Source organism: Periophthalmus magnuspinnatus, chromosome 19 (assembly GCF_009829125.3).
Source record: "Periophthalmus magnuspinnatus isolate fPerMag1 chromosome 19, fPerMag1.2.pri, whole genome shotgun sequence".
In the NCBI taxonomy this organism is placed as follows: Eukaryota; Metazoa; Chordata; class Actinopteri; order Gobiiformes; family Gobiidae; genus Periophthalmus; species Periophthalmus magnuspinnatus.
In genome coordinates this window covers 27,120,639-27,145,860 of record NC_047144.1, presented here as the reverse complement: position 1 = coordinate 27,145,860, position 25,222 = coordinate 27,120,639, and the positions used below count along the sequence as shown (strand labels likewise).

Here is a 25,222-nt window from a genome sequence, read left to right as displayed (position 1 = left end):
ACTAACTGCCAGTCTCCATGTACATCCATGTACACTCCAGGCCTTGCCCGAAATGTTCCACAATATGGCATTAAACTGAAATATCTGTATCTCAGAGGTACATGTGCTACGACCTTGCCAAATTACATGCCAAGTTTGCTCACAATAAGATTGTAAGTTTTTCAAGGTATTTTTGAGCAGTAAAAACACCTGTAATTTAAACGCAAGTTAGGTATGTTTAATACCATGCTGTGGCATATTCCAGGTACAGCAATTACATCTTAACTGAAAAGAGCAGTTTGTGGCTTCCCCATCAAAAAGTTACGTAATGGAGGCCCATTATGGTTTGTCTGAGGGCAACTTTCATTCTGTGCTGGTAAAAACTCAAAAAAAAAATAAAAATACACAAACATGATGGCACATTACTGTCATTTTAGTTGTAAAACTCATAATGAGGATAAAGCAGCAATGATGAAGGGCATTCATTTTCTCAATTTCTAACTATTTGCTAATTAATGTTTTCAAATCTAATCCCAGTGTAATCAGATGAAATGGCCCTTTATGTTCAGTATCTGATGTAATTAATTATAATGTAATTAAATCTGAAGGTTAATATTTGTTTTTGTGAACTACTGTGATCGACATAGCCCTGGTCTGTTTCTTCCCAACACTGCAAGTAATATTATAAGTATTACTTTTTGCAGTGATTGCATTTGAATCAAGTCAATAATTCAAGATTAATTATAAAATTGTTCTTACTCGGTCATTATTAGTGGGGATGGGTCAACATCTTGTGTATGATTTTGCAAGTAATCGCATGTTTTAATTATCATCCACCACCGCACCATTCCTCTGAAAATTCCAGTTTTCATCTACCCCTAATACATACCCACTGCTATGTACTTTAAATGTAATTTTGAAAAAAACAAACATATGGTCTGTTCTTTGTTGTGACGTTTAAAGTGACATACACTAAAGGAACAGGTGAGAATCTGATGGTTTTTCTAATTCTAATTTTGTCTGTGAGATGATTCTGTTGTGATTGTACAAAGAGACTGAACTAAATTGACTGATGATTTTGAACTCAAAGTCAGCGATCCGATTTCAGATCAGTATTATGGTTTAAAATGAACAAAATGTAAAACAAAATATGTGTCATGGATTATAATTAAGTTCCAAAAAAGCATCCTGGCTCCTTCAAACCTGAGCTTTTCGTCAGATAGGCCAAGCTTTGTGTTCTGCTGTCATGTTGCTGTCTGTCATCTCTTCCTATCTCCTGCTCATCTGCAGCCAACAGCAGCCCAGCACACACCGTAAGCATGATGGTGTGAATTATTCAGAAAACATCCAATCCCCAGTCAATCCCCAATATCCATGCAAATCTGGCCGAAGTCGCTGACTGCAGACAACACACAGAGAAAGTACAGAGAAGGTACGGTGTAGGTGAGGCGGATGAGGTGAGGATCACATTTATTGATCCCAGAAGGGAGGGGAAGAGGTATCTGTACACAGCCAGAGGTAATATAAGAGAGGGAAACTAATATAAGGCACAGTTGAAGAAAGCAAAAGTGGATGGAAGTACTCTGCTTGTACATCTCCAACATGTTCTCGAGTCAGGGCTCACTTTACCAATGGAGGTTGTGTTCAAATATATAATATCTGGAAATCTCAGCTGTAAGACAGGGAGCAATAACTCTTTCAATGACACGCTATTGTAGAGAGAAATGTTCAAACACACAATCAAAGTGTTGTACCTGAGGGTTTGGCTCCACAAACTCTCTGTATTAACTTTATTGTTTCAAGCCTCTATAATTGAATGACTGTATCATTCGTGGAAGATGCACTATGTAACTTTTTTGAGAAAGAGCTTTGCCTGAAATGTTCCACAATATGGATGCATTCAAACCGAAGCTGAAAAAGCTGGATCGGTGCATCCCTCTTCCACATTAATCTGGCCTATCTCTCTGGATCATAAACTGTATAAAGAAGTGGACTAAGGGAGTGTGGCCTCACCCCTAGCGTTCAGCTCCAGCCAAATGAAGCTCATTGAGGCTAACAGTTATAGGGGTGAATTTCCATATTTGGAATTCTGACCACGAGTATCGTAGCAACCAAATAGCCATTTTGGAGTGAGGCTGTTGAAGGTAACCTATCCACACCGCTGGTTTAGCAGGGAGCAGGCACTTAGCAACAGGGTTGATTGACAATGTTACTAACCGTACTCGGAGCAACTGTTATTAATGTTCACATCTTGATTTATGGACACAATAGTAAAATAAAAATACTATGATCATGCAGATCGGGCTAATATGAAAATTGTAAGAAGGAAATGACGAGGATGACAGCAGCAGCTATGGCGAGAGGGGTCACAGTTTTTCAATAAAAAGTTAACTGTAGTCAAAATTGATGGAGATTAGGTTCATTAGGTCTTCTCATTAATTATACCATAGCTATGAACAGACCTTTGCTTTTATCATACCTTGACAATTTCGGCTAAATATTACTGGCTTCCTCAGAATTGTCATGTGATGGTTTTAATAATGTGTCATAAAGATCTGGAAACACAGCCACCAGACTGTAAATAAGGATGAGGTGGCATGCCAGTTTCTCACACCTGAGATACAGTTCCGAAGAAGTTGGACAGCAGATCGTGCTGTCGCTGCTCCAAGTAAATCAGCTGACCAGGCACATCAGAGCAACGTCAAGTGAGAATTCTGAGGAAGTGCAGCCAGAACTATCATGGTATGATAAAAATTAGTCTGTCCATAAGAAACTATAGCATATTAACTTCACCTTTCATGTGAAAAATAAATAAATAAATACATAAATAAAAAAATTGGACATGTGAGACATGGTTTGCAATACTAATAACTTCTTCCTTAAACCACTAAATGCTCATTGAGATTATGAAATGTCATAATTTTCATAATCAAAACTTGTGCCTGCTATATAATAATAATAATCTATTACAACCACGGCTCGTTATTATTTGGACATTTTGAATCACAATTAATTTAAATAAAATTAGAGAACAAAGTAAGCGGCTGTATGCCGGTGGTGGTGCAGACGGGGGTTGACTGGCAAAATGGTGTCTTGAAAATAAGTGATTAAAGATGCTCAAACATCCATGAATTACTCCAATTATAATTTCAGCAAAGTAAATGATAAGATACAACTGTAACATGGTTAAAGTATGGTAAATTTTCCATAATAGATAAACCATATTAGATAGAAGTAAAAAGAGAAATATTAAAATGTGACTGTGATTACAGGTGGGGGGCTTGGCTTCAGAGAATGTGCGCTGGTCCAAGGCTGTGCAGAGCTTTAAGCAGCAGGAGAGCAGTCTGTGTGGAGATGTCCTCCTAATCACAGCCTTTGTGTCCTACCTGGGCTACTTCACCAGGATCTACAGGCATAAGCTGATGGAGCAGACCTGGCGACCCTTCTTCTCTCAACTGGAGGTCTGTACTATGCATACATGGCATTATAACATTTGCTGGTAGTTGTCACGATGCAAAAATTTTCTTATGCTATCCGGAGCTGGTCGTGGAGGTAGCAGTCTAAGCATGGACTCCCAGACTTCCCTCACCCCAGACATGTCCTCCTTCTCCTCCCGTGGGACCCCAAGGTGTTCCCAAGCTAGCCGAGAGAGTCCCTTCAGCTTGTCCTGGGTCTTCCCCGGGGCCTCCTCCTGGTGGGACATGCCTGGAACACCTCCCTAGGGAGGCGTCCCAGAGGCACTGTTCCCTCCAAGCTGCACGCGTGTGCAATTACGCACTGCTGACCGCTCTCCGTGCACAGAAAATCTGTGCTGCGCACAAAAAAACAAACCGGAGTTGAGAATAAAATAAACACACAACAATTCATGCTGCGCTATTTTTCAATGTGAGTCAGTGAGTGTGACCAGTGACTAGCTGCTCCAGCCAATTATGTGGTTCACATACGTATTTGCGCAGCTTATCAACGTCATTGACAGGCATCCTTATGTCATGTTATATCAGTGTTTTAGCCGATGTGGCAGACGTGGAGTGAAAACTCGCTAATGATTCTCAGTGCTGTTTAACCCCTTAACGTTACGACGGCCCGCCCTCGGGCAAAGATCCGCGCGTAAAATCACATGCGCGTAATTGCGTAATTTTACGCACTGTTTTGCAGCAGTTTTGCATTTTAAACATGACGAAACGGACAAAACAAAGGAAGTACGCGACCGAGGACACTGTGGATGTTTGTACAAGTTAAATAAGAGGCATCTCGGACCCGGAGCGGTTCGTGGAACCGAGTGAAGATCTCATGGTGGACTCAGGAGTAGAGGACCTTATGTTTTGATGGATTGGATGCTGTCGGTAAGCGTGGTTTATTCTGCTATTGACTTAATTGTGGGTCAAATGTGTATTATGTGTAATCATTAGCATTAGCTAATGCCAATCTGCGCCCCCCGACCACCACCAATCGAATTGTCTTGCCTAAGGACACAATGACAGAAGTTGGTCTGAGCGGGACTCGATCCTCCAACCTCTATCACAGAATGACTGCCACATTGTCACATGTACAGTGTATTTTTAGTTTCCAGTGTGTGTTTGTTTACATTTTGAAATGTGTGTGTTTCTTCACTGTTTGCAGTGTGTGATTTGTAAATATATATTTATTTTGACCCATACCACTTGTTTTGAATATATTTTACAAGGGTCATTCAATAAATAAGGTGAATTTTTCGATATAAGGACTTTTAATACAGTTAGAAGCTTACTTTTTTGTTTGTTTGTTTGTTTTACTTGTTTTTCACATGGATTTAATTTCTTTTGCAGATTAAAAAAAAAACTTTGAGAGTTTTGGTGAGTAACAAAGATGGCCAACCAAGAAGCATGCTCCAGGATTGAACAGCGGTCAGTTATCAAGTTTTTGGTTGCTGAGGGTGCAAACCCATTCGATCACCTCAGGAGACCTCACTTCTGTAGGCCTCCCAGGCCTGCCTTCATCCTCAACACTGCTCCGTCCTTCTTTAAACAATTTAGCCTACTTGTAGACATTTTTTTTGGCTGAAACAAGTGGCACCATACACAGTTGACATTCTCCTATGAATTTCAATGGGTTTGCACCCTTCAGCAACCAAAAACTTGATAACTGACCACTGTTCAATCCTGGAGCATGCTTCTTGGTTGGCCATCTTTATTAATCACCAAAACTCTCAAAGTTTTTTTAATCTGCAAAAGAAATTAAATCCATGTGAAAAACAAGTAAAAAAAAAAAAGAAAAAAAAAGTAAGCTTCTAATTGTATTAAAAGTCCTTATACCGAAAAATTCACCTTATTTATTGAATGACCCTCGTATATACAAATACATATTATATATTGTGTTTTGATATGTTATGTAAATCTACAGTAATAGAGCAGCTGGGTGTGCAGATACAGATTCCTCTCAGTGTGTATTGGTCATTGAATACTGTCACTAGTTTATGAGTTGTAAAAATCAAGCAAAAGCTTCGCACAATGGCTTATACTCATAGTACAAGTCAGAGCTTTATCATAAAAATGTTAAGTGTGTTTTCAACATTGGAGTTTACAGTTGGCTTGGTATGGTTGGAAGCTCATGTTTTGCCGTAGTTAAAATGAAATATTTATACTTCCAATAGCATTAACATACTACACAGGTCATGAGCAAGATTTTTGTCATTTTCATTGTATAAGTGGGCTAAAGCACTTAATTAAAAGTAAGTCTTATAACAGAAATGTAAATGCGGCAATTTGATTCTTTTAATAAACCATTTTACTTGGATGGATGCGATGCAGCATGACCACAGTGCACAGGTCTGATGTTGCTAACAGAGGTCCATAGGACCGCTCAGGGAGTTTGTGTGTTTGCTCAGACTCATGAAAAATTAGAGGGAACATTGCCCGGAGGCATCTTGAACAGATACCCGAGCCACCTCAGCTGGCTCCTCTTGACATGGAGGAGTAGCGACTCTACTCCAAGCTCTTCCAGTGTGACCGCGCTCCTCACCCTATCTCTTAGGGAGCGCCCAGCCACCCTGAGGAGGAAAGTCATTTTGATCGCTTGTATCCACGATCTTGTCCTTTCGGTCATTACTCATGACCATGACTCATGACCATAGATGAGGGTAGGAATGTAGATTGACTGGTAAATTGCAAGCTTTCCTTCTTCATCAGGGCAACATCATCTGCAAACAGCAAAGATGAGATCCCATGGTTCCCGAACCGGACCCCCTCAGGCCCCCGGCTGCGCCTGGAAATTTTGTCAATTAATACAATGAACAGAACCGACAATAATAAAAAGAAGCCCTGGTGGGGTCCAACATGCACCAGCAGGCCTGGCAATGTGAACACAGCTCCTGCTCCGGTCATACAGTGACCGGACAGCTCTTAGCAAAGGGCCCTGGACCCCATACTCCCAGAACACCCCCAAAGCACACCACGAGGGATAAGGTCAAATGCCTTCTCCAGATCCACAAAGCACATCCGGACTGTTTGGGGAAACTCCCATGAACCCTCCAGAATGCCATGGAGAGTATAGACCTGGTCTAGTATTCTGTGACTGGAACAAAACCACATTGCTCCCCTTGAATCTGAGGTTCAACTACCGGTCGAATTCTCCTCTCCAGTATCCTGGAATAGACTTTACCGGGAAGGCTGAGGAGTGTGCTTCCCCTGTAGTTGGAATACACCCATTTTTTTAAATTGCCAATGATATTTTATTGTTTTAATAAAATGTATGCCAAAATTATTGCACAGAAAAATTCTTAAGGATGTACACTCTACTACAAAGACAGTCATCAACATTCCCAGGGTTTTTGATGATAACTGGAGGCACTGTGCTGTCTGTGGGTTTTTAATCTGAACTTTATTTTACCACAATCTACCATAAAGAACTGACTTAGTTGAAACTACAACAGGTGAGCTGAGTTGTACTGTTAGTCAAGTTGCTCATGCATAAATTAGAGTCTTAATTTAGCTAGCGTTAGCCATCAATTCTCCAGTTAGCCACTCCCACCCTCCCTGTTGACCATCAAACTTCTAAATAGGATCATGAACACATCCAGTCCCCCTTCTTAAACAGAGGGACCACCACCCCAGTCTGCCAGTCCAGCAGCACTGTCTGCGACCTCCATGCGATGTTGCAGAGACAGCCGTACAACAGCCAACTTAAGCTACTAGGGACAGATCTTATCCACCCCTGAAGCCTTGCCACCGAGGAGCTTGCCAACCGTCCTATTTACTTCAGCTAGGGTGATGGATGAGTCCACTTTCAGAAGACATGAATGTGGGATTGAGGAGATCCTCAAAGTATTCCTTCCACCACCCAACATCATCCCCCCCAGTAAACTGTGTTGGTGAAGCACTGCTTCTACCTCCTGAGGCATCGAACGGTTTGCCAGGATCTCTTTGAGGCTGACCGATAATCGTCCTTCATGGCCTCCCCAAACTCCTGCCAACCCCGAGTTTTTGCCTCTGTGACTGCATGAGCCACGGCATGCTTTGCCCACTGGTGCTCATCAGCTGCTTCAGGAGTCCCAAAACCCAACAAGACTAGGACTCCTTCTTCAACCTGATGGCATCCCTTACTTCCGGTGTCCACCACCAGGTTTGGGTGTTGCTGCCGTGACAAGCATCATGGAGGTGGAAAACATGGCCGAATCCATGTCCTCAGCCTCTCCCGGGATCTGAGAGAAGCTCTCCTGAGTTGAAGGCCCCCCTGACAGAGGGCTCTGCCAGATGTTCCCCACAGAACCTCACAGTACGCCTGCCAGGTCTGTCTGCCAGCAGATCCAACTCACCACCAGGTGATTGGTAGAAAGCTCTACCCCTTTCTTCACCCAAGTGTTCAAGATACGTGGCTGGAGGTCAGATGACATGACAAAGTCGATCATCGACCTCTGATGAGGAGTGGCTACAGCAGATCCAGAACCGATAATAATAAATGGTGGTTACATCTATAGGACGGAAGATGAGATGTTGGGCTTGTTTTCGGCTCCGTTTACTGTGGCAAATGATTCTAATGTGCTTCGCGAACGGGGCAAGACACAGTGGTGTCAGGTTATCGGTTAATTGCGCTGGTTACATGCTTACGTAAATTTTTCTTCCTAATATTTTCAAAGCAATAAAAGGTAACATGGTGATCTGAATGTGTTAGCAATACCCATAGAAGTAAAATGCCCCCTTTTAAAAATAATGGCAGGCTCTTGACAGATTCAGTAAGTGCAGACATGTTGGTTAGGTTTAGGTTTGTCTATAATGCATGTCCACATATTAATAACTATTTTAATATGATCCTTTGACAAACATCCCTCATCTCTAACTCTGCATAGTTAGAAAATACGGCCTTTGCTGAAACCTCAAACATAATCTCTCTATGTCCATATCTTTGTCTGCAGACTTTTTTTTACCTGGTTTGTTCACCTTTGCAAGAAATGGTTTAATGTAATCTGAAGCAATGAAATGAAATGATAAGATGAATTAATGGTGTGGTCCTTCATATTTTAAAGACAATAAAAGATGAAAAACGGGATTTTATTTAAATCAAAATGATACTGCGACACTGCTACATCCTACACATATGAAAGAGAATGACGTAAGGCCAGAGCAGTGAGCATGTACTGGTGGCGGTAAAAAAGGGAATTGACTAGAAATACGGCATCTTGAAGCGATTCAATTTTCAAATCACTCCAGGTACAACTTCAAGAGGGTAAATGAGCAGGGAAAACAACCATAACATGGTTGAAAGCTCTTAAAAGTTGATTTTGTATAATAGGTAAGTTATCCATCTCGATACAGTTGAAGCAAGGCAAGTTTATTTGTATAGCACAATTCATCCACAAGGTAATTCAAAGTGCTTTACAGAATAAAATACATTAAAATCAAAAACAACAAATTGAAACATAAATAATCACAAATAATCATCATAAAATAAACATTAAAGGAGAAAAGTGCAGAATAAAAACCTTTCAGTCATATCCACACTTAAAAAGAATTGTCTTTTGGGCCTGGATTTAAACATTGTCAAAGTAGATGCCTGTCTCACATCTTCTGGAAGACTGTTCTAAGTTTTAGCTGCATTAAACTGAAATGCTGATTGATGTTTAGTCCTGACTCTGGGACTCAGAGTGCGAGATGGTTCATATGGCACTAACATGTCAGAAATGTACTTTGGTGCTTGGCCTGTACACAAGCAGAGCTGGTTTAAAGTCTATTCTCTGAGCCACAGGAGCCAATGCAGATATGAGCACAGGACTTATGTGCTCGTACTTCCTGGTTCTAGTCAGGACCCGAGCAGCAGTGTTGTGGATGTACTGCAGCTGTCTTAATGCTCGTTTGGAGAGGCCAGTGAGCAGGTCATTACAGTAGTCTAATCTACTGGAGACAAATGCATGGATAAGTATCTCCAAGTCTGGTTTTGACAGTATACCTTAGATTTTTGCAATGTTTTTAGATGGTAAAAAGCTGCAGATGTTATTGATTTGATATGGCTCTTAAAATTCAAGTCTGAGTCTATTATTGCCCCTAGATTTCTAGCCTGATTTGAAGGTTTTAGAGAGAGAGAGACTGGAGGTGACTGCTAACACTTTCTCTATGTTTCTGAGGGCCAAAGATGATGACTTCAGTCTTGTCTGAGTTTAGCTGGAGAAAGTTGTTTTGCATCCACACACTGATCTATTGGATACAGTTGCAGACTGAATCCACTGGTCCATATTCACCTGCTGCCAATGAGACATAGATCTGAGTGTCATTTGTAGAGTTGTGGTAGGACACATTATTGCTGCGTATTAACTGGCCTACGGTAACGGTAACATGTAGAGATTGAACAACAGGGGTCCTAGGATTGACCCCTGGGGCACTGCACAAGTCAGGGATATTTTGTCTGAGACACATTTTTCAATTTCAACAAAGTACTCCCTTTTTCTACTCCCTTTTCTAGCTAGGACTTGAACCAGCTGAACCAGTTTAGTGCTGTACCAGAGATGCCAGTCCTCTAGTCTCTGTAAGAGGATCCCATGATCAACAGTGCCAAAGGCAGCTCTCAGATCTAAGGGGATCAAGACTGAGGCTTGGCCTGCATCAGTGTTCAGGTGGATGTCATTGGTCACCTTGATAAGAGCAGTCTCAGTGCTGTAGTGAGGAAAAAGTGTTTTTCAAGGATTTTGCCTAAAAACGGCAGATTTGAGATTGGTCAGTAATTGTTCAATATTGTGGCATCAAGACTGCTCTTCTTTAGGAGAGGCAGTTTTCAAAGCTCTTAGTAATGTTCCAGCTTGAAGTGACATGTTAACGAGCGGTGATATCACAGACTTTAGAAATTTAGTGGATAACTTATCGAGGCAGCATGTAGATGAACTTACACTGGTGATCTCTTGGACAGTTTTGTCAGTTACAGGTGGAAAGTGAGTCAGCTCTAAGTGTCTATGTGGCTCCAGGGGTATTATTTGCGTTGTGGAATTGATGACATTTTTAATGGCCTGAACCTTGTTATTAAAGAATACTGCAAACTCATTGCACTTAGATGTGGAAATTAGTTCTAATGGCAGCGAAGCTGGGGGGTTTGTTAATCTGTTTACTGTTGCAAACAGGACACGAGAGTTGTTACTGCAACTTCCAACAATGTCTGAAAAATACCTCTCCCTTACATAAAGTGCGGTTGTACCTGTACATCTTTTCTATGTAAATCTAAACCTGGAGCTTTGACTTTGACTCCATTCCCACACGAATCTCCGACACTCCCTTTTCTGTGTCCTGACTTAGTCATCATTCCTCCATGTCTCTTTCTGCTTATCTTTAACCAGCTGCTGGTTTGGGAATAATAGACATGTCAAAAAACACAGAAATGATCAGACAGAGCAATATCCACCACATTGACATGTGAAATTTTTACTCCTTTTCTAATGAGCAGGTTCATAGTGTGTCCTGTTGTGGGTGGGCTCGCTGACATGCTGAGTCAGACCAAAGGTTTCAAGAACAGAACTGAGCTCTTTAGCGTTTCTCTCAAACACATTATCCACCTGTACATTAAAATCATCTGTAATGACTCAACCATCAAAGTCAGAGCATATGACTAAAAGCATCTCAGTAAAATCATCAATAAAACTCAGACAGTGCTGGGGACTTTGTGTATATGACTAGGTAGAGTATGGAGGGGGAATGTATTAGCTCCATTTTAAAGGAAACATACTCAAAAGATGAAAACACCACAAAAAACCTGTGAGTAACAAAATTATCTCAAAAAAATACACACACACCTCCACCCTTTTTGTTTGCTCGTGTTTCAGATTCCAATTTGAAGTTAGGTGAAAGTGATTACTACTAGAATTGCATTATCTACGTTTTTTGTCTAGCCATGTTTTGGTTAAAAACATAAAGTCAAGATTAAAAGAAGAGATAAAATCATAAATTAAAAATGACTTGTTGCATAAAGATCTGACACTGAGCACAGCAAGTTTCAGATTAGTTTCAGTAGGACTGCATTTTATCTTACAGGAAATGTGAACTAAATTTCTCTGATTGGACAGTCTAACGTCCCTCTCTTAATCAGTCTCCATGATGTAACTGTAGATATAGCTCCATCACAGGGCCTCAGCATGATATTATTTTTATGATGATTGTATGTCCTGAGACAACAGAGGTCCTGCAGCACTCTTCCTGCTTCTGTGCAGAGGCAACTCCAGTTGCAGTAAGAATCCACGATTTTCATTGTGTTTATTCAGCAATAAAAACACCTGTAATTGGAAATGAAATATACATATAATACAATATTGTGGAACATTCCAAGTAAAGAAAATTTTATTTATTTATTTATTTTATTATTATTATTTTTTTATTTTTTTATTTTGACATATATGCAGTACTCCATAGAAACTAGCAGGTGTCTTTAGGCAAAAGGGTCTTGCCAAAAGGTCAGAGGGGCAGATTGGTGAATTAGCGGTATTGAATGGCTCAAGTGCTATTGGATTTTTTTTTTTTTCATTATATGTAATCGCAAAAAATTATATATCTTAAAACTAATCAGATTAAACATGATTGACTTTTACCTGGCATGAGTGTCATGTCGAGCATAGATCTCATAGATTTTGCTTTAACTCTGCAATTTCTAGACATCGTCTACTTTTCGCCTTCTTATATCATCAAAGGGTCTGGGGATGTTTGCTACAAATAGAGTCTATTATAAAGCCCTGTACCTATAACATTTACTGATACTGACACTGATACTAATATGTGCAGTAATGTGCAGATGTTGTAGACTAGTAGCAGGCTAAATCACTCATGTCAATGTAATAAACACACAAAAAAACTGATTTAACTTTTAATTTGTGATTGTATTTTCTACAATCAACATTCTAAGGAATTAATTAACATAATGCAAATGAACAGTGTTTAGCAAATAGCATATGGGATAGTTTCTCTTCAAACTATTCTCTCTCTGCATAATTAATAGACTAAATTGCTAATTACAATACACAAACATACAGTTTTACATCACCGTTATGAGACGATGATTGAATCATTCAAATAAAACCAAAGAAAAATCCTAATAACTATGTTAAAATCATAGCTTAATTAATGTCCAGTTTGATTAGCTGCTAGCCCATTTAGCTGCAGAAATCCACCTCTACCATCAATCTGGAGCTTTGTAAATCTGGTAAAAGGCTTAGACTTTCTTCTATCCTGGATAATGTGTACATCCCAGAGCGCAACAATAATCCACAGTCTCTGAAACTCTGAAAAAGTTTGTTCATTGCAGCCGACATGCTTAGTTTCTATGGGGATTCTCCACCATAATCACTGCCAGTATGGAGTTTGGAGCTGCATGTCGGGACGATAACTGCAGGAGCTCTATAGTAGCTTACCACCACCGAGTGTGTAGTGAATGAATAATGACTACAGTGTAGTGCTTTCAGAGGCTTCACCAAGGGCATAAAGCATGCTATAACTGCAAGGAATTATTTTTTATTATCATGCACATAATACCATAATAGCTTTCACAGCAAATAGCATTACCTACATGTGTTAAAGAGGGAGTATGATGCATTTTTTGGAGCTTGTTACAATATAACATTTTTTAACCTCATTAAAAAAACATGAGTACAACATGAGTAGTTTTGACTTGTAAAAGCTGAATTACTGTGAAAGGATTTACTTTAATGTGAAAAGGTTAGATATATGTTAAAATGTGTACACAAATGTATTGATTTCAAAAGAATAATCTACACACTTGTTCGTCAGGTACCCATCCCTGTGACCCCTGAATTGGACCCTTTGACCATGCTGACAGACGATGCTGATGTAGCAGCCTGGCAAAACCAGGGTTTGCCAGCCGACTGCATGTCCACGGAGAATGCCGCCATCCTGAGCTCGTGCCAGCGCTGGCCCCTCATGGTGGACCCCCAACTGCGGGGCATCAAATGGGTCAAGAACAGATACAGAGATAGCCTAAGAGTCATCCGCATTGGACAGAGGGGGTAAGTCCATGGAGTCAGTGTTAAATAAGACATGTTGTGCTTTGTTTTGGTCTTGGTATGTTATAATCTTTTTCCTAATTAAAAACATACCCAAAGTTGTGTTTTGTTTCATTCACGCATCTTCAAACCTTTCATATTTAGGCCGTGTTCTCCTCTCAAACAGAAAACACTCTGTTCCACCTTGTGATGTCATGTGATACTACAGGAAGTGCTCTGCTGTGTTTCAACCTCCAAACACCTTCACTAGAATCATTTGGATGATTTCAGCCCTGGAATTGCCAATCTCTACTAAACAAAAGGTAAAAGGCAGCTGCTAATTTTAAAACTACAACTACAGGATGTCACAAGGTGGAACAGAGCATTTTGAACTTTGGAACTGTAGACAAACTAATAATCAAGGATCACTCAAGCATATGTGAATGAAGCAAAACACAACTCATTGAAGTAACAACATTCTAAAATGGCTTAAAGCTTGCAAGTGTCAATTTTGCATAATATAGGACCATTATATATATATATATATATATATATATATATATATATATATATATATATATATATATATATATATATATATATATATATATATATATGGGTGGTCTCATCCTGTCTTTTTCCACGCTCGGGACCTCTACCAGAGACCTTGAGGGTTCTGCGCAGTATCTTTGCTGTTCCTAGTGCTGCACTTTTCTGGACTGAGATGTCTGATGTTTTTACTGGTATCTGTTGTGTAGCCACTCCTCCAGTTTTGGGGTCACTGCCTCGAGTACTCCGATGACCACGGACACCACTGATACCTTCACCTTACAAGCCTTCTCCACCTCTTCTTTGAGCCCCTGGTATTTCTCTAGTTTCTCATGTTCCTTTTTCCTGATGTTCCCATCACTTGGTACTGTGATGTCCACCACAGTGGCTTTCCTCTGTTGTTTATCTACCACCACAATGTCCCGGTTTGTTCGCCATCACCATTCTGTTAGTCTGTATCTGGAAGTCCCACAGGATCTTGGCTCGATCATTCTCCACTACTACTTGTTTCCCACCTTTCCCACTCTGCACAGATGTTTCTGTACACTATGCCCACCACTTGGCTATGCCGCTCCATGTATGCTTTCCCTGCCAGCATCTTACACACCGCAGTTATGTGCTAGATTGCCTCAGGAGCCTCTTTGTGCAGCTTACACCTTGGATCTTGTCTGGTGTGGTAGATCTGGGCCTCTATCAGTCTGGTGCTCAAGGCCTGCTTCTGTGCAGCCAAGATGAGTTCCTCTGTGCTGTCCTTCAGTCCAGGTTTCTCAAGCCATTGGTAGGATTTCTTGATATCAGCCACTATGGTTATTTTCTGGTGGTAAATTCCGTGCAGGGGCTTGTCCTTCCATATATGTGTGTGTGGGTGTGTGTGTGTGTGTGTGTGTGTGTGTGTGTATATATTTATATATGTACACACACAACTATGTTGGGCTTACACATGAATTTGTTCTGCATTATAGGAGTTTTCTCAGTGAATAAGTGAGTCAGAATTCGGTAGGAATGTGTCTGGACAAATTGGTCTATTATCATATACACTTAAAACACTACTCTTTTTATTAATTTATTGGGGAATTCTTGTGCTATTACACCTTGTTATAAGCTTTAATTTGTACTACCTCAAAGCCCTCCAGATTTCGTGTCTTTCGTGTCTTGTGGTGGTGTTGAACTGAGTGTCCATCTTTCTGACAGATACTTGGATGCCATTGAGCAAGCACTGGCAGCGGGAGATGTAGTCCTGATTGAGAACATAGAGGAGACTCTGGATCCAGTCCTGGGACCACTGTTAGGCCGAGAGACCATCAAGAAGAGCAGGTAGGTGGCACTTATTCTCACTGCCAATACTAGCATCCAATATTTCTCTTGCCATTTAGGCAGATTTATAGTGAAGTTTACAAAATGTATTAGCTGGGATATAAATTCATACTTTCATTTAACTGATGCACTGAGGAGAAACTGGGAATTACACACAGAGATTGGGGCAGTGCAGAAATAAATATTGATGCCCAATGTCTGCAAAATTTTCAATATTGGGCCAATTTGGGGACATCCATCAATATTGCCGATAACTGATAATCTCATCTGATCTCAGAAGTTAAGCGGTGTTAAGTTGCTTACTATTGGAGGTGAGGCAGAGTGAGGCAGCAGTGGTTGTACTTGCTGTTATAGTTTTGTTATGTCTTTTGGAAAGACCCTTTACCCCTATTGCCTAGAATGAATCGTGTGTGTGTGTGAGTGAAGGAATACAGTGTATGTTAGTGTATGTAAAAAATAAATAAATGAAATGTGTATATCTATTGATATGTGAGAATACAACTTGGGTCATGAAACGTGATTAAAAATTTATTTTTGTGAATTTATTTATTATATATATATTGTTTTCTTTTTTTTGTATTACCAGGGAACTTCCATTTAGACTACTAATCTCCTTTTCAAGTTAGTCCTGGCCAAGACAAGTACATCAGCATACATTTTGACAATCACGTTACAAACCGTAGATCTCATTTTCAAACTTTTTAGCATTAATTTAAACTGACCTATTGGAATCAGTTTTCCAAACCACATGCCTTTACTGAGAGAGAATTGGCTGTGGACCTCTCCATTGAAAAAAACCCAAAACAAACAAGTTGATCATTGGCAAATAGAAGTTACTGGGTCTCGATTAAAAGGTAATTGCAAAGCCCTTGTGATGTGTCAGTATAGCCTGTTTTCTGCTGGCACGGTCTGCTTGGAGCTGCCTTGGAGCAGATGTGTTTGCTTCATCCAGCTGAGTTGCTTTTCCATGCCTCGAGCATGGCTTTGAGTCCCGGGGCAGGGCTCTGCTCCATGAGACACTAACCTCACATTACAAAATGTTTTCAAAATAAATTAAATCTAAATATTTTAATTAAATGAATTATAAGGCCGATTTCAGCTATTATAAGATGTTAAATTTGCAGGATACAACATTTTTTTTGCATTAATTTCACTTCTCTCTCACATCTACACTGTGTTTTGACCAGTCTTTATGTAATGCATTTGGTTTGGCACAAGTTAGATGCATTACTCACTCTAAATATAATATGTTCGATTTTTATATGCAAGTAGCAGTAGTAGTTTTGTTTTGTGACAAAAGTTGCCATAACTGGAAATGTGTCCTGTAAACCAACATTTTGGTCACAGCATTTTGGTCACACTGTTGATCTGAACCTAATGCTATACAATTTACATAGTTGAGACAATCCATTGCTCCACAGCGCCCCCTTGAATTTTTGAATGGGATGCAAAAAATTTTACCGTATTCCCATACTGAACAAAAAAGCCAAAGAGAACATACCTCTATTTAAAAGTGTGTTGCCATGGCAACGTCTCCTTTGTTCTCTTTGAAATACATGCTTTTTTTAAGTGGGATGAAAAAAATTACTTTGTCATAGACCTTTCAAAATTGGTACACATATCCCCACATCATACTGAACAAAAAAGGCAAGGAAGACAAACCTCTATTTCCAACCGTGCAGGCGTGAAAATGTCAGAAATGCTCTCATTGGAATGAATAGCGTAGTATTACTCAGTTGCTGATTTTGGGGGGAGGAAAGATGTAAGCGGGAACAAGAGGCAAGAACTCAATGGTGGCATGTACACTGCAGTCGCAAGGGGTGGCGAGGGCCTTTATCACTGCTTGCAGTTTTAATTAGGCACAAGCCTCGGACAGTTTTTATCACAAAAACTTCAAATTTGGCAAAAACCCACTAAGTCCATGTGCAAATAAAGATTATCCATTACATTTTAATTATGACTTTGGGTGTGGTCATGGTGAATTTTCAACAAAATCGCAAATTTTGGAATATATATATATTTAAAAAAAGCAAACGACAAACTTAAATCTGTCAACTGGACAAATCGTTGTAGGAGTGAAGATGTTTCGCTGCTCATCCATTCTTCAGTTCTGGTCAGAATGCTGATGGCCACTGCCTTTAAATCTATCTGAGGGGAGGGGCTAACCACACTGAAACTGTGAACAGCTTTTGTTTCCAGTTTCAGCTGAGACTACCCTATTCAGCCCTTAACGACCCTGCTATTGTTCTCATTATTCTGGGTCTGAGGATGGAGTTGTAGATGGGGGAGAGATTATGTCTCAGGCCCCCATTCCTGTTTAAGGAAGGACTCTCTTTCCTAACAAAAATAGCTTCTTTAACTCCTCTCTCAAACCATTTCTTTTCTTTGGCTAAGATCTGAACTTCACTATCTTCAAAGGAGTGGTTAGTGGCTTTGAGATGGAGATGCACAGCGGACTGGGGTCCAGAGGAACTCTCCCGCTGGTGTTGGTACATCCTCTTATGGAGCAGCTTCTTAGTTTCTCCAATGTAATGCTCACTGCACTCTTCACTACACTGGATGGAGTAAACTACATTACTTTGTTTATGGCTCAGGGTTTTGTCCTTACGGAGAACCAATGTTTGCCTTAAAGTGTTTGTGGGTTTGAAAAAGACAGGAATCTCATAGTGTCTGAAGATTCTCTGAAGTTTTTCAGACACACCCGCAGTGTAAGGGATGGTAACACCTCTCCTTCTAGGTTTAGATTCTCTGTTGTCCTGTTTTTTAGCTGTCTTCGATCTATTGAAGGCCCATTTTGGATATCCACAAGCAGCGAGGGCTTTCTCCACATGTTGTTCCTCCTTTACTTTTCCCTCTGTGTTTGTAGGCACCACTTGGGCTCTGTGTTGTAGTGTCCGGATCACTCCGAGTTTGTGCTGCAGTGGATGGTGTGAAACAAATAGCAGGTATTGGTCCGTATGTGTAGGCTTCCTGTAAACTTCTACCTGGAGTCGTCTATCCTCTCCTATTGTTACTGCGCAATCTAAAAAGGCCAGTTTGTTCTCCTTGGCTTCTTCCCGTGTGAACTTGATGTTTGGATCCACAGGATTAATATGTGCAGTAAAAGGCTCCAGATCCTGAATTTTGATTTTGGTCCAGTTGTCATCAACATATCGAAACCAATGTGTGGGTGGCGTACCTGGAAATGAGGCCAACGTCTCCTGTTCAAATTGTTCCATGTATAAATTAGCCATGAAAGGAGAGACAGGTGAGCCTATGGCACAGCCGTAGATTTGCCTGTAGAAGTTTCCTCTAAACTGGAAATATGTGGTATTAAGACAAATTTCCAGCAGTTTGCAGATTTGATCTGGTGTCAGTTTAGTTTTCTCTTTTACACATTTTTTTGTTGGGAAAAAGCTAATACAGCGTTTATGCTAATTTGTGAGCTTAAAGCAGTGATATGCAAATCAAGGAGTTCTCTGACAAAATGGCGCTCTAGTGCCCTCTTCAAATTTTATTTTGAAAAAAACAAGGACAATTGATTTGTCTTAGACTTCACAGGGGCCTTATCTGTGATGGGGCACAATGTGAGAAAAATAATGGGTGGAATTTTTTTTTTCCATTATTATTATTATTAGGCCCGAGCCTGGGAGAACGTCCCAGTGAGGGAGTCATTAAAACCGCATCCGGAGCATTGGAAAATGGCAAATATCAAGTAGTAAACACGCCCCGACATGACAGTGATCGGTATCAATTGTCACCGAAGATCCCAAGAAAAAAATAACAAAAGACGACTCGGCAGTGCCCCCTTAAACTTTCATTTTCATGGGGCCAATGGGAGGCTGACTCGGAAAAAAGTCAAAGAAAAAAATTAAACTCACATCAAAAAATAGAACGTGTCAGGACATGACAAAAATTATATTTTGGCCCCACCCTAAAATGTACAGGAAGTCGGCCATATCGGATCAAACCAGGGAATGACAAAAGCACACACCCTCGCATCTAGGACATCTCCTTGGACAGTTTTCTTTCCAAACACTTAAAATTTGGCCAAAATCCACTAATCCCATGTGTGATTAAAGATTATCAATTACATTTTGCATATAACTTTTGCATGTGGTCATGACCTATCATTTGCAAATCGCAAATTTCTGAATATTTAAAAAGAAATATTTCTCTTTCACACAATTTTTGTTGGGATAAAGCTAATACAGCGTTTATGCACATTTGTAAGCTGAACACAATGATATGCAAATCAAGGCACTCTTTCACAAAATGGCTCTCTGGCGCTCTTGACATTTAATTTTCAACAATTCATAGAAGACAATCGATTTGTCTTGGACTTGTAAAAAAATTCACATGACTGTAGCTGTTATGGTTTAGGAGAAAAATAATGGGTTGAAAAAAAATTTCTATGATTATGAGGCCCGAGCCTGGGACAACGTCATGGCGAGGGACTCATTAAAATCATGTCCGGAGCTCGGAAAATGGCAAAAATCAAGTAGTAAACATGCCCAACATGCCAGTGAGTGGGGTCCAAAATTAGAACTTGACAAGCTCTAATTGTCACCAAAGACCCTGAGAAAAAATAACAAAAGACAACTCGGTAGCGCCACCTGAAACTTTGATTTTCATGGGGCTAATGGGAGCCCGACTTGGAAAAAAGTCAAGGTAAAAATATGAAACTTACATAAAAAAATAGTACATGTCTGGACATGACAAAAATTATATTATGGCCAGGTCCTAAAATGTACAGGAAGTCGGCCATATTGGATCAAACCCGGGAATTACAAAAGTGCACACCCTCACATTCAGGACATCTCCTCGCACAGTTACAACCACTTCAAATTTGGCCAAATCCCACTAAACCCATGTGCAATTAAAGATTAACAGTTACATTTTGAATATGACTTTGGGTGTGGTCATGGTAAATTTTCAACAAAATCGCAATTTTTGGATTATTTCAATAAAATATTTTTCTTTCACACATTTTTTTTTGCAAAAATGCTAATGCAGTGTTTATGCACATTTGTGAGCTAAACACAATGATATGCAAATCATGGCTCTAGCTCTCAAAATGACTCTCTAGCGCCCTTTTCAAATTTCATTGCGATCTGTTGTGGACTTGTGAAAAATTTCACAGGGGCCTTATTTGTGATGGGGCACAATATGAGAAAGTCACATGACTGTAGCTTTTATAGTTTAGGAGAAAAATAATGGGTGGAAAAAAAAAATTCCATTATTATTATTATTATTATACTTACTGCTTTGAAGCCATTTTTGACCCCCTTAACTTTAACAAAAAGTCAGTTTTATTGTACTCAAAATTCAGGTTTCAAAAAAAAAAAATCTTTCAAAATGACTCAATAGCGCCACGTCAAAAATCAAAATACATTACGGCAATGAGAGACCTTCTTCATTGCAGACAAATTAAATTTGGTACAAAGATAGAACATGTCAAGACAAGTAAAAAATTATATTTCGACCCCACCCTAAACCCTACAGGAAGTCGGCCGTTGTTGGCAGAACCCCATTTGAATTTTTTGCACCATGGATTGAAACTTGCAAATTGGTAAAAATGAACTAGATCCATGTGGGAATATAGGCTACCCTCTTGAATTTTTCATGTAAAATGTGGGTGTGGCCAGCCTGCAAAGAAAAAATATGTTTTTTAAAGTTTTAAATGGCCCGTAACTCAAACATGCAGTGTTGGTATCTTGGCATTAATATAAAAAAAATCTTCATTAATATATAAAATCTTGTTCTTAATGTAATGATATACAATTTTCAGAGGTCTGACATTATATTGCTCCACAGCGCTCCCTTGAACTTTTCAATAGGACCAAAAAAATTACTTTGTCAAAAACATTTGAAATTCAGCATGGGCGTCTGGCTTGACAAACTGAACAAAAAAGCCAGAACATACCTTTATCTGCAACCTTTATGTTACCATGTGGTAACATAATAAATGTGTCATGAAATACATGGGGTTCAGAGTACTGGACGTTGTTGTAGACTAAATAGATGCTCTACAATAATCAAACTATGGCCTAAATTTCAAGGTTGGCGAAAATTTTATATTTTCATGTGCTAAAAAATTTATGTTTCAAAATGACTCAATAGCGCCACCTCAAAAATCTAAATACATTACAGCAATGAGAGACCTTTTTCATCGTAGACAAGTGAAATTTGGCACAATCATAGCACATGTCAAGACAAGTAAAAAAAATATATTATGACCCCACCCTAAACCCTACAGGAAGTTGGCCATTGTGGGCGGAACCCAATTTTTTCAAAATTTTTACTCTCACATTTTGACTTTTTATTCTGTGGATTTTCATTCAAGAAACTTGAAAAATGGTCACAATGAACTAGACCAGGGGTGGCGAACAAGTTAGGTACAAAGAGCCAAAACTTTCAACCGTAAGACTCAAAGAGCCACATGACGCACTGACCTGCCAAGACGGACACACACACACAATTACAACCATATTATTTCCCTTAAAACGTTCCTCTCCTTACAAAACAACAGCAAGCATTGTACTTCTGTTCATTTCAAGATAAGTGTCCACCCTCAACACACACATCAAATGCAGCTTAGCCAGAGTTAACACAGCACCTACCCCAGAGGTCAGATACCCCCCACATACACACATAAACACATCTCTTCCTCTCTCTCTTTCTCTCACTCTGTCAAACACACACACACACACACACACACACATTTGCTCTTTATCTTCATCTCTGTCTCTCTCTGACACACACAACTACTGAACACACTTCAGAAACACATGTAGGGCCTGTATAATGTAAACTGATGGAATATTTTTTGTTTATTTTTTTAAATTATTTTAAGCTATTTATCTATTATGTTGTTTTATTGCATGTACCATTATCCTTCTGTTCTTTAACTGTGCGGTGCAATACTCGAATTTCCCCACTGTGGGACTAATAAAGGCTTATCTTATTAAAATATTAACACAAGCATAAGTCAGGTGTTATTTCCAAACCACATCACAGATTTTCTTACCTTGTTGGAGTGATGAGATGATAATCTCAGTGGGATTTTTTAATTATCTGGAGCCAAGGTTTCAATTACATCCACAAAACACTTTTTAAAAAACTCTCCTTCATTGTACGTTTTTTTTAGCATGCACAATCTTCCACGCCACTTTATAGGACGCAAGTGTCACAGTCTCTCCATGATTGTTCAATTGCTGAAACATTTGAGACTGTCTTTTTACCTGGCTTTTCAAGGTGCTCAGTTTGTGCTTGCGTAGTTCAGAACCTTTGGGGAATTCCTTGTCCATATTAGCCTGGAGATCGCTAAAATGATGCTGAAGATTTGAAGCCTTGAAATGTGATATTGTAGTATTGCAGATTAAACAGAGTGATTTGCCATTCCGTTCAATAAAAAAGTAAGCATCTTCCTGTTCTTCCAGAAATGTGCTATGTTCATCCTCATATTTTCGTTTAGTTTTGCATTTTGCCATTTTGACAACGAGGGTAACAGTCTGCATGCGCATGAAATGTTTACTTAATTTTGCGGCATTAGACGTAACCCGCGCAGAGACGCAGCGTAAAAAAGCTGATAAATCAGTTTTTATATATTGTTTATTATTTGTTTTAATAAACTCTGGTGGATTTGAATTTGTTTTAAGAGAGAAAAAAATAAGTGAAACATGAGACAATGCAAAGAGCCGCAGTATATAAAAAATATTATACGACGCATTCCTATTGGCAGAAAAACGCATGCGGCTCGAGAGCCGCGTGCTCGCCACCCCTGAACTAGACCCATGTGGGATTATAGGCTACTCTCTTGGATTTTTCTGAGTCATAAAATGTGGGTGTGGCCAACATGTAAATAAAAATGGCGTTTTTTAAATTGAGCGTATCTCAAACACGCAATGTCCTATTGCCTGGCATTAATACATGTTTTGGTCACAATGATCATTTGGATGGAATAATATAAAATTTACATCGCTGAGATAATCCTTTTTCTGCACAGTGCCCCATTGAAATTTTGAATGGGATCCAAAAAAAATTACTCTGTCAAACCCATTTGAAATTTGGCATGGACATCCCTATTCCCATACTGAATGAGAACATACCTCTATTTGCAAGTGTGTTACCATGGCAAGGCCGGACGTTTCTCATTTGAAATACATGGGTTTTGGTTAATTGGAATGAAAAATAATTACTTTGTCATAAACCATTAAAATTTTAGTACACATACTCCACTCATCAAACTGAACAAAAAAGCCAATGAAGACATACCTCTATTTCCAACCGTGCAGGCGTGACAATGTCAGAAATGGTCTTATTGGAATGAATGGAGTAGTATCAATTAGACGCTGATTTTGGGAGGAGAGGCGATGTAAGCCGGAACAAAACGCAGGATCTTTGTGGGGGCATATAGCTCGTGGTCGCAAGGGGTGGCGAGGGCCTTTATCACTGCTCGCAGTTTTAATTATTATTATTCTTTCCGGGTTTAAGTCATTTTTGACCCCCTGAACGTTCACGAAAAGTCAATTTTATTCAACCCAAAATTCAAGGTTGGTGAAAAATGTATTATTTTGTTGTTCAAAAAAACGTATCAAAATGACTCAATAGTGCCACCTCAAAAATCAAAATACATTATGGCAATGAGAGACCGTTTTCATCATAGACAAATTAAATTTGGTACAAACATAGCAAATATCAAGACAAGTAAAAAATTCTATTATGACCCCACCCTAAACCCTAAAGGAAACCGGCCATTGTGGACGGAACCCAATTTTTTCAAAATTATAACTCTCACATTTGCATTTTTTATGCTGTGGATTTTTATTCAAGAATCTTGAAAATTACTCCAAATGAACTAGACTCATGTGGGATTATAGTTGACTCTCTTGAATTTCTTGAAAAGTCATGAAATGTGGGTATGGCCAATATGCAAAAAAAAAAGCAATTTTTTAAGTTTTAAATTGCCCGTAACTCAGACATGCAGTGTCCTATTTCCCAGCATTAATATACGTTTTGTTCAAAATCTTGTTCTTAATGCAATGATATACAATTTATACAATATACAATGGGTCAGACACTATATTTCTCCACAGTGCCGCCTTGAACTTTTGAATAGGACCAAAAAAATTACTTTGTCAAAAACATTCTGGCTTGACAAACTAAACAAAAAAGCCTATGAGAACATACCTCTATCTGCAAGCATGATACTGTGGTAACATAATAAATGTGTCATTGAAATACATGGGGTTCAGAATACTGGACTTTGTTGTAAACTAAATAGATGCTCTACACTAATCCAACTATGGCCTAAATTTCAAGGTTGTGCAAAAAAATGTAATGTTGCAAAATGACTCAATAGCGCCACCTCAAAAATCAAAATACATTACGGCAATGAAAGACCTTTTTCATCGTAGACAAATGAAATTTGGTACAAGCGTAGATCATGTTATGTCAATTAAAAATTGTTTATATCCAGGGCATATAAGAGTCAGGTTTGTGGAGATACAAGCCCTCACAGTAAGGGCACATGATTTTCAGTGTAATAAACACAACCAAAATGAAAACATACTTTAGTTTGAGTCTATATTTTTGCTAAAAACAAAAAACTATGTTGTGCCATGATTCAAAAAGTTATCAATTATGTAATGATAAAGAAAAATCAACTTACATATTTTAAAATAAATCTCAGTTTGTCGTGACGGCTAGTGCAGGTGCGGACCAAGGAGTGCAGACTCAGGGCAAGTTGACAGTGTTTATTTACAATAGTGCAGAGTTAATAGTCAATAGTTCATAAATCACAAACAGGGACAGGGAGCGGGAGGCAGGCCAGACGGGCGTAGTCCAGAGTGGGCAGGAGACATCCAGGGCCGGAGCACGACAGGACAAGGCGCGGGAACAGGAAGGACCGAGTAGGAGTAATCCAGCAAGCGGGAGCCAGGGCAGGTGACTGGAAACAAGCCG

General features: G+C 39.4%; 1 protein-coding gene across 2 annotated transcripts in view; it reads left to right on the top strand.

Annotated features, from left to right (window-relative positions):
- Window positions 1–25,222, top strand: part of dnah9 (dynein, axonemal, heavy chain 9) — a 612,810-nt gene that overhangs the window by 345,180 nt on the left and 242,408 nt on the right. For both annotated transcript variants that reach the window (XM_033984465.1, XM_033984463.1), the window contains exons 60-62: window positions 3,252–3,440; window positions 13,203–13,438; window positions 15,155–15,277. In XM_033984465.1, the coding sequence (XP_033840356.1) occupies window positions 3,252–3,440; window positions 13,203–13,438; window positions 15,155–15,277 (548 nt within the window). The remainder of the gene's footprint in view (window positions 1–3,251; window positions 3,441–13,202; window positions 13,439–15,154; window positions 15,278–25,222) is intronic.